This window comes from Abramis brama (assembly GCF_963993115.1).
Source record: "Abramis brama genome assembly, chromosome: 23".
Lineage (NCBI taxonomy): Eukaryota > Metazoa > Chordata > Actinopteri > Cypriniformes > Leuciscidae > Abramis > Abramis brama.
This window is the reverse complement of record NC_139985.1, coordinates 27,413,081-27,422,484: the sequence shown is the minus strand read 5'-3', so window position 1 is coordinate 27,422,484 and position 9,404 is coordinate 27,413,081. Positions and strand designations below refer to the sequence as shown.

At 39.7% G+C, this 9,404-nt stretch overlaps 1 protein-coding gene across 4 annotated transcripts in view; it reads left to right on the top strand.

Annotated features, from left to right (window-relative positions):
• Window positions 1-2,080: 2,080 nt before the first annotated feature.
• Window positions 2,081-9,404, top strand: part of kif21b (kinesin family member 21B) — a 93,741-nt gene continuing 86,417 nt past the window's right edge. For all 4 annotated transcript variants that reach the window (XM_084101974.1, XM_084101972.1, XM_084101973.1 and 1 more), the window contains exon 1: window positions 2,081-2,454. In XM_084101974.1, the coding sequence (XP_083958100.1) occupies window positions 2,414-2,454 (41 nt within the window). In that variant the 5' untranslated portion in view covers window positions 2,081-2,413. The remainder of the gene's footprint in view (window positions 2,455-9,404) is intronic.

Below are 9,404 nucleotides of genomic sequence, written 5' to 3'. Positions count from 1 at the left end.
CAGGAAATGTTTAATTCTGAATGTGTGTGTGTATATATATATATATATATATATATATACACACACACATTCAGAATTTAAACATTTTCTATGTTTATGTGTAGATGCAAAAAATAAGGTGAAAGGTGAAAGACTGTACGGAGGCATTTTCAAAAACATCGGCTTACCCAAATTACCGCAAAAACAATCCTCTCCTAAGTCTCTAAAATAGCATCATGTGATGTTTTAAACCCCCAAGCGTGGAAGGTTCATATGCAAGCCCTGAATAACACTTACATAAGTGAATAATCCAGAAAAGGGGTTTTCAGGGATATTCGTAAACATTCTCCTCCTTTGCAGTGTCATGACAGGACATTAATTATGTGAATGATTTGTATCTCATAAACTGCTTCATCATCTGAATAGGGTTCAGAAGCTCTGACTGTGGGCTGCCCTGCATTGTGCAACATGCGTTCATTTATATGAAACCGCTTCTTTATGTTTTAACTGCTATTTGTACAGGACTGCAACCAATCTGTCCACATGGATAAGTGTAATCCTCACAGGAAACTGGTGTTCTTGTGAAATTATTTTGTGGTGAATTGGACAAAGTGCCTTTCCCCATCTCAGAGCAGCTGCTAAATGTGCTCCCGTGACAGCTGAGCTCTTATATATGTAGTGTTAGATCAAAGTTACAAGCCCAAACTATTGCATTTGGTTTCTATTTGAGGACAAATTCTTTTTAGGCTTATATTTTTAAAAAATGTAAGGATATAATATATATATCATGCTTTTGTTCCTCACACAGTTGCCTGTGGCTGTTTAAACTTTGAAGTTTATGGTTCCACTTTGAAAGCATAAGTGAAGTTGTAAAAAAGTGTCTCTTGTTTCCCAATCTGTTACCGAGGGCCAGCATGCTTGTCATTATGGTAATGTATATCCCATACATTTCTGTTTTGTTTTGCATGGTCTGAGACTAATGGGCTGTTTTAAACCATAAGTCTCGAACCCAGAGCAATTCTCCGTTTGCAGCCCTTAAATGTGTTTCAGATGTGACTTTCGTTCCGCGAATGAATCGTTCATTTGAACAGATTCTTTTGAATGACTCAGTTGAACCGATTCGCAATTTGTCAAAATGCATCACAGGAGCATTACAAAACAAAATGAATAAAACAAGAGACCTTTTTGTCCTTTCCTTTTTGTTAAGTCTATAAATACAGACAAATAATTGTTCACATTTTTGCATAATTTGACCAGATTAAAGCTTGACTAAAGATGATGCTCAATAAAGAATTCTGTTCAGTAACATTTACCTTGATTTCGATCAGCTTTCTTTCTTACACATCACGTCTCTTATTTCACCTCTTCATTTTATCAAGCAGGCCTACATAATTTAGAAAAAAAAACTTTATTAGCGGTTGTGTCCCCAGTGAGACAGTCATAATTTGATAAAAAGTGAACAAAAAATGTAAAACTATTTACATGGTTTACGTTAATGTCACTCTTTGTTCAGATCAACATTTTTAAACATGTAAGAGAAACACATTCATTTGAATTAGGCTACATATAGCTTAAATAACATAAAACAACACGTTAATTCGTTAAATCATTTCTCGGTCCCCAGTGAGACAGTCATAATTTGATAAAAAGTGAACAAAAAATGTAAAACTATTTACATGGTTTACGTTAATGTCACTCTTTGTTCAGATCAACATTTTTAAACATGTAAGAGAAACACATTCATTTGAATTAGGCTACATATAGCTTAAATAACATAAAACAACACGTTAATTCGTTAAATCATTTCTCGGTAACTTTGAGTGAAGAATTAAACGGGCTGGTGAATCGTTTTTCAAGGGGTTTTGTTTTGGAGTGAAGCGTTCGAACGAACCGATTCATTAATATGAACGTATTTCTCAACGCGGCGTTCAGAGACGTGTCCGCTGAAGTTGCGTTTAATCTATAACCGCTGAGTCTGTTTTAAAGGCTAATACACCGAGCTCTAATTGGTCAATTACATCCACGTGTAGGCGGGAACAGCAGCTATGTGTGGTCGAAAGGCCTGTCAATCATCGCTGCTGGACACGCCCCCACCTCTCTCAGTAGCGCTGCACATTGAACGCGAGGACACAGTCGCTGTGTGAGGTTTCGGATGTAAGGAAGCTTGAGCGCCACTCGCACATATGACAGGATACAAGCTCGAAAGAAGAAAATATGCCAGTGTTCATCATGTATCATGCGATTTATACATCGCTGTGCTGATTTCGTCAGTATTACAGAGGTGAACGGCGATGTCTGGCTGCGTAACGCTGATTGACGGACCGGAGCGGTCGCGCGCGTTTTAACGCACAACAGTGTTTTCAGCTCAACTTTGCGAGAACTTTGCGGCATCACTTCTCTTTTTGACGGGCGAGGTGAAACGACAACACGCAGCATGGCGACACAAAACGACTGCTCTGTCAAGGTCTCTTTAAGGTAAGCCTGCCTGTCAGAATCTGCCGACTGTGCCCATATGCCACCATCATTTCGCATTGTTTGTAGTATAATGCACTGTTCGTGCTATCATATATATGTTTTATGTATCGTGCACTGTTTATTTACGTTCACAACAAAGAGTTTGTAGGACAAACAGGGTGTTGCAATTCTCTGGGTGTGTGCTGCACAAAGGTAAGACCCCGGTGATGCACATGCACACAGATGCTATATTGCAACCCGTTGAGTGTAAAATGTCTTGCAAGTGTCAAACACAGATGTGCGCGAACTATAGTTCCATGTGCCGCCACATGCATGTTACATGCATGCATAATTACATGCATAATGCATATAGAGACAGAAGTTACATTTAGGTTTGACTTGTCTCGTGCACTGTACACAAGTGTGCAGTAAGGTGCATTTAATTGCTTTATGAGTTCTGCATAAATGCTGAAGGACATCAGATGATGCAGGAATGTCTGCAAGGTGATAATGACAAAGACGCGCGCGCGCTCCTTCTCAATGTCCTTATTTCCTTTGTTAAAACCCCACACCAGTGAGTAATATCGCCATAGATCAATATCGAATCGATTCGCCCTCGTCTGCAATGATCATCAGAATTGCCAATCACACTAATGTCATCATTCAGTCGTAAAATTGAAGCGCGTGTCAGCAGTCAGGAGCAGTGAACGAGCATGACTCGAGGCGGTGGTCTGAGAATTGTCTGGATCCCCTTCAGTCAGTCTGACTCTGATACCAGAACATAGAGCAGTTTAGAGATCAAACCCAGTGTCTGGGTGTGTTCTGTCCCCATTTCCATTTCTGCAAGCCCCTCCTGTGAGCTTGCACGCATGCATTGTGTTGTTTGAAAAGGCCAAATGGACCTGCTGTTGCAGTAATGCAAGATTGAAGTGGATCTTTCTTTTGTGTTAGGGAGTGTGGTTGCAGGTGCATGGTTGATTTTTGATGCACGGTTTGTATAGTAAGCGTGCTTTACTGTGTCTGCTGCTCACTCTGGGTCACACCTGCAGATGGGAGGGGGAGCATTACATCAATGAATGAAGTGGACCCACGTGTTCTGCTGAACATCATGAAGGCGGACTGTTATTTAAAGCTATACTTCATCTAGATATCCAGACTGTTGTGTGGATCCAGTTCCAGTGCTTGCAAGGCAGGACTAGATTGATATTCCTCAAACATATGCTTAAGTCGAGCATCACTGTTAGTATTGCTCATGCTTAACATAAAGGGGTGTTCACACTGACAGCAGTGTGCAGAGACAAAGTGACCCGAAAGTCATTTATTTTCAATGGTAATTAATTGGTAATTAGCAACAAAGTGATTATAAAAAATGAGTAAACCGTAGCCAGAGATGTCATAGCAGATGCGGTTTACTACGTTAAAGGGTCAGTTCACCCAAAAATGAAAATTCTGTCATTCATTTCTCACCCTCATCTCGTTCCAAAACCGTAAGACTTTCGTTCATATTCGGAACACAAATTAAGATATTTTTGAAGAAATCCGAGAGCTTTTTGTCCCTCCATAGACTGCACAAAAGTATTCTCGCCGCTTCATAACGTTAAGGTTGAAACACTGTAGTCACATGGACTATTTTAACGATGTCTTTACTTTCTGGGCCTTGAAAGTGGTAATAAAGTTGCAGTCAATGGAGGGATTTCTGTTCCGAATATGAACGAAAGTCTTACGGGTTTGGAACGACATGAGGCTGAGTAATTAATGACAGAATTTTCATTTTTGGGTGAACCATCCCTTTAATAAATGGGTGAAATCATAACACTAAATATGGCATTCTAGAAAATCAAATAAGTGTTCATTTGGCTGCTGTTGTTGAAAAATGAATCCACCTTATTTGGATGCAGTCTTTCATCTAAAGTTGGCTCAAAATATCATAAATGTTTGATATCTTCTGACTAGATCGAGTACTGTAGTCTGAGGGTAAAAAATTTGTCATGCCCTTCCAACTCGGCAACTCGTAGAATTCCCACTTGTATACAACTTTGCTGATTCAGTTATGTTTTTGGAAATTGTAATTACGATATTTCTGAGTCGACTTGAAGAGCACATAAGATCTGCGTCCATCCGGCAACAACCAATGAATTGAACCAAGCACCAGCCCTGCATTTTTTTTCTCTTTCCGATAGGCTAATCCGTTTCAGAACAATACGTGTATACCTGATGAAGGTCATGGGACCGAAACGTTGCACTTAAAGAATTTTCTTTGAGATTTTTGCAATTACAGATAGTGTGTAGGATTAATTAATTTTAAATTGACCTTTTCTATATCTCTTACCCCCAGTTGTGTGAGGTAAATTGTTCATTGATTGCAATACGAAAGAAATAATCTGTCGCTACATCCATTACATTGTGATTAGAGCTGGCTGGTGTAGTTCCTATGATTCAGTGTACTGAGTTGTCTTTAGTTTCCTCCTCGATATCCTCCAACTGGATGGAATCAGAGTCTTGGGGGTGAACATGTGTCTGCACCTTCTGTATCATACAGGATTTTCAGTAAAATCCACAGACTGATTCTGACTCGGCCCAACTGCAGATCGGGCTGAAGTTGTGTGATTTAATCTAGCTTTTAGATTTGATTTATTGTAAAACAAAGTGTTTGAGGAAGTGTGTGAAAGTATTGACAAACGATGGTTTATTTCGCAAAGGCAATCATATGCAAACCTCTTGGGGAGCAATGAATAGTCATATTAACCTTCAGGACAAGTTTAAATTCAATAAAATCAGAACTAAGCAGTGAAATCCTGAAAAATTGTTTATTTCATCATTGGCAGTTCTTTTTTTTGGAATTTCCCAGCAGTCATTGGATAAGGGCAGGAAGGATATGACTGAGCTTGGATGACATTGAGGACATCAGCCAATCAGATTGTCTTGATTGCTGACCCAGAATCTCCCTTGATGCCCACCCTAACAACGCACAAGACGAGACGATGATGGACAGTTTAGAAGCTCTTACTTGATGAAATTCCTACCAGTAGACTAATTTACAGTAGTGCGAGCGGTTAAATAAACGCTTCTGTATTTACAGTATGTCACGTCATTGTCATCCTTTGTGAAATAAACTACTTCTCCATTATTACTGAGAGACAGAATGTCCTTGCCACAGTGAGAATAAGTGACCTCAACATCGAACATAGCAAGCTCAGCTTCACTTCTCATGAGTTGACCCTTTTTCTACCTCATTTCCTCTTAATCACCATCAAAGCCTGTGGTTGAGAGATTGATTGTGTTTTTCTCTGTGGGTGGGAGTTTGCATCTGTATTGTGTGTGTGTGTGTGTCATCTGCAGGCCATCTTTCCTCTCCCTCCTGGTTTAGACAAGTGAGACGTTCTCCAGGAGTGTTGACTCAACAGCGCTGTTAAAATTAGACACAAAGTGAAAATTTGTTTTGCTGATGATTTTCTTGCCTGATAAAGAAGGTTATCCATACTGTGGCGTCAGACTGTCTGTAGTCTGAGGGTCTCGTAGGAATTCCTTCAGGGTCTCGAGATAACGCGTCTGATGATTTCATTGGGAATCTTCTAACATCACTAACTGTTTTTAGAAATATTGTTTGAACTGAGCTCAAACATTATGGCTGCTAGATAAGTGCCTGCATCTGACAGTTTGAGAAACGCCTGACCTGTTTATGTGTCCAGTCCGCTTCCTACTGACACGGCGTGATCTTTCCTCAAGGGTCTGGCTGAGAATGCAGGAGTTTGTAGGGGGATCATGTTAATAGTTGAGGCTCCTGGGAACCAGACTCGTAATTGCCTTGTTTATGGGAATAGCTTCCCCCAAGAGTTTTAGGGTCCTTGGCATCCTCTGGAGTTGCATGGTGATCACTGGGTCAGTGACAAATAAGAGTGTGTATGATACAGAGAAATATAGAAAAATATGTTAAGTCGTCTAGTCTAAAAAACAAGCATGGTTCATGTGGTTTGAAAAAATAATAATTTAAGGACTTAAATGTCATGTGGTGTAACCATCAAATTAAAATGTTTTACCTACTCCTTGAATCCCTGAGTATGAGTCTAGACATCTTAATCATTATTTTAGATTTTTAAAAAAAACATTTGCATGAATTATTCATTCATAAATATTGTTTTGGGGCAGTCGCACCACTAAACATGAGCTGTGGTTTTTAACAAACTTTATTGACTTTGACAGTCGCTTCCCGACCAAGTAGTTACAGGAACTTAGTTCTAGGAACTGTCCACTTCTAAACAGTTCTATGAACTACTCTCCCCCAAACTCGGTTTTGCTGTTTGCGTTCGCACTGGCCAAGTGGCCATAGGAACTGGTAGGAGGGGTAAGGGAGTGACGCAAGCATGGTGACTTTTATTTTGACGGTGCGACAGACCTTTATTTTGGCGGCGCTGAGAACACCAGAGCAAACAATGCTCTAATTCTCTGTGTTTATTAGTTAGCGATCTGTCTAACAGTACTGTTTAATATGTTATTAGATAGAACTGTTATAGAAAGTAGACAGTATATGAAAAAAAGCCTCATTAGCCTATGCCGTGTGGTTGATGTCCAGTGTTGCTAGCTGGGCAGATAAACATAATCATGTTTGACTTGGTCCCCTCAAAGTTGCGTTGGATTTTCTCTTCAGCATAAAGGTTTAGAGACCCATCTATCACTGTTTTCCATGTTTGTATAGTTAGTTTCTGGAGTAAATATATAGGCTATAATCTGTGTGTTTACATTCTAGCTGTTTTAAAAATGGCGGGTGCTGGTGTTCCGCGTGCGTTCGGTCAATCAGCGTACACTAACGTCACGGGTAGTTCCTATAGTGCTGGTTTAGACCCTACTCTGAAGTAGGACCTAAATTAGTTCCTCCAAATGGAGTTCCTAGAACTAAAATCGTTCCTAGTTCCTGCGGTGCGAACACGCCGACATCCAGGTACTTTAGCCAATAGTTCTAGGAACTGTGAAAAGGTTCCTCCGGTCGGAAAGCGGCTATAGTTGCACCACATGACTTTAATTTGGCAGACAAACATTTTTCAAATATTAATTATATTATATTATATTATATATTTTCTTTATAATAATAACAATAAACATGTATGCCAGACTATGTAGAGCTTTTTTCTTCAATTTAATTTTTCTTATCCTCACAGTTGTATCACCCTGTCATTCTAACACTTTGACTCCTGTGAAAGTCAACCCCCCCCCCCCCCCCCCCCAACCCCCAAAAGATCAAAATAAATTTTAAGCAATTTAAAACTTTAAAATCTTTTTTTTAGTAGTCGTTCTGAGCAAAAAATGTCACGTCATTGGCCCCTCTGTGATTGTCAGTAGTTTATTGAATGTGTTCTGACCTTAGCAGTTGCTTTTCTTGTAATCGAGACTAGTCCATTTAGCCATCCATTAAGCTCTATTAAAGAACCTGGACAATGCAGCTCAAGTTGAAATACGTCCCACAGCGCACAGTGTCTTTTGTAGAGGTGACCTGCTTACTGCCTGTTCTGTAACCCTTATGCTGTATACACTGAATGTATGGGTCTTTTCTCTGGATTCAATGGAAATATGAATAAGAGATTGGTTTGCATGGGCCATATGTAGTTGAACATTTCATTAAGCTGCACTTGCAGCATTAACCATTTAAGCCTGCGGCAGATCAGATGATTAAATAAGTTTAGGATTAATTTAGGCATGCAGAAATGCTCTCAAGTCGGCTAAACTATTTTGTGCTGCATAAAATGTGGAGTAGGAGCATCTTCTTTAGTGCTTATTAATACAATGACTTCCTCAACGGCCTCATGGGGCAGACCATTGTCTGTCTCTGTTTCTCCACTGCCTTTTGATGAAATATTTGTCCTGGGGGGCAGGAAGGGTGGCGTCCCGTGAGTTTAAAACTCAAGCACGTGTGAATTCTAGCCATCCTAAATAGTGAGTGAGGGAGTAAATAAAAATAATAAAAAGTGTGTCCCAAAGCATAGTATGTTGAAATTGATATTGCCCACAACCCATTGCACTTTAAATGAGGATTCAGTTCAGAACTACGAACACAAATAAAAATTGAATATGAATGTGCATGAAGCTGACAGGGTCCCTACGTAGTTGTCACTGCTCCCTACTCCCTGAGCAGGGGATATCAGTTGAAGTTCACTTAATTTTTACAAAATGCATTTATTCAGAATACCCTGGAATGTCAAACACAGACGAAACTCAAGTCGCGCATATTAGAGGAGTTGATGGTTCGATGCAGTAATATTCTTCTGTACATAAAAATAATACAAATTACCATACTTTTATTTAATATACATGTGTATAATACCTCCATATAAATATTATTTAATTACAAACTTCACTTAATCGTATCTGTCCAATTCAAAAACACTAGCCTGGCTAGCCAGACCCACATCAAGATGTTGGGTCTGGGAACTCACCATTGGCAGGGCTCAAACCGAGGGGCGGGATAAACGGTTGTCTTTCAAATTCCCTCTGCACGCAATAAGCGCTACAACCAACCAGAGCGTTTTCCCACCAGTGGAGCTAGCTGATAGATTAAACTTTGGTCGGCAAAACTACGAACACATCTTCCTTTTTTAAGAATGACTTCAGTGCCGTTCTTTGTTCTTTTCTCAAAGAAAAGCTTAACTCCAAGTCCTCCAGAGTCGCAGCCAAAGCTGATTGGAAAGACCCATCTTCTTTGTTTTCAAGTAGCAGGGAATTCACGCTGAACCGTCACAACTCTGCCATCATTATGTTAAGCCCCGCCCACCGACTCTATACACGATGTGATTGGCCTGACTAGAGTTTGGTTTTTCCAGCTCGAAAGTCAACGGAGAGTTGCTAGACTACACTGGCTGCAAAATAAAATGTGCTGCCACTAGGGTACATCTAGATTTCTAGGCTACAAAAACACTATAATGAATGATAAATGTATGTTGCGATGTTTAATATGAAAATAAATGTAATTTGGTAATACAATG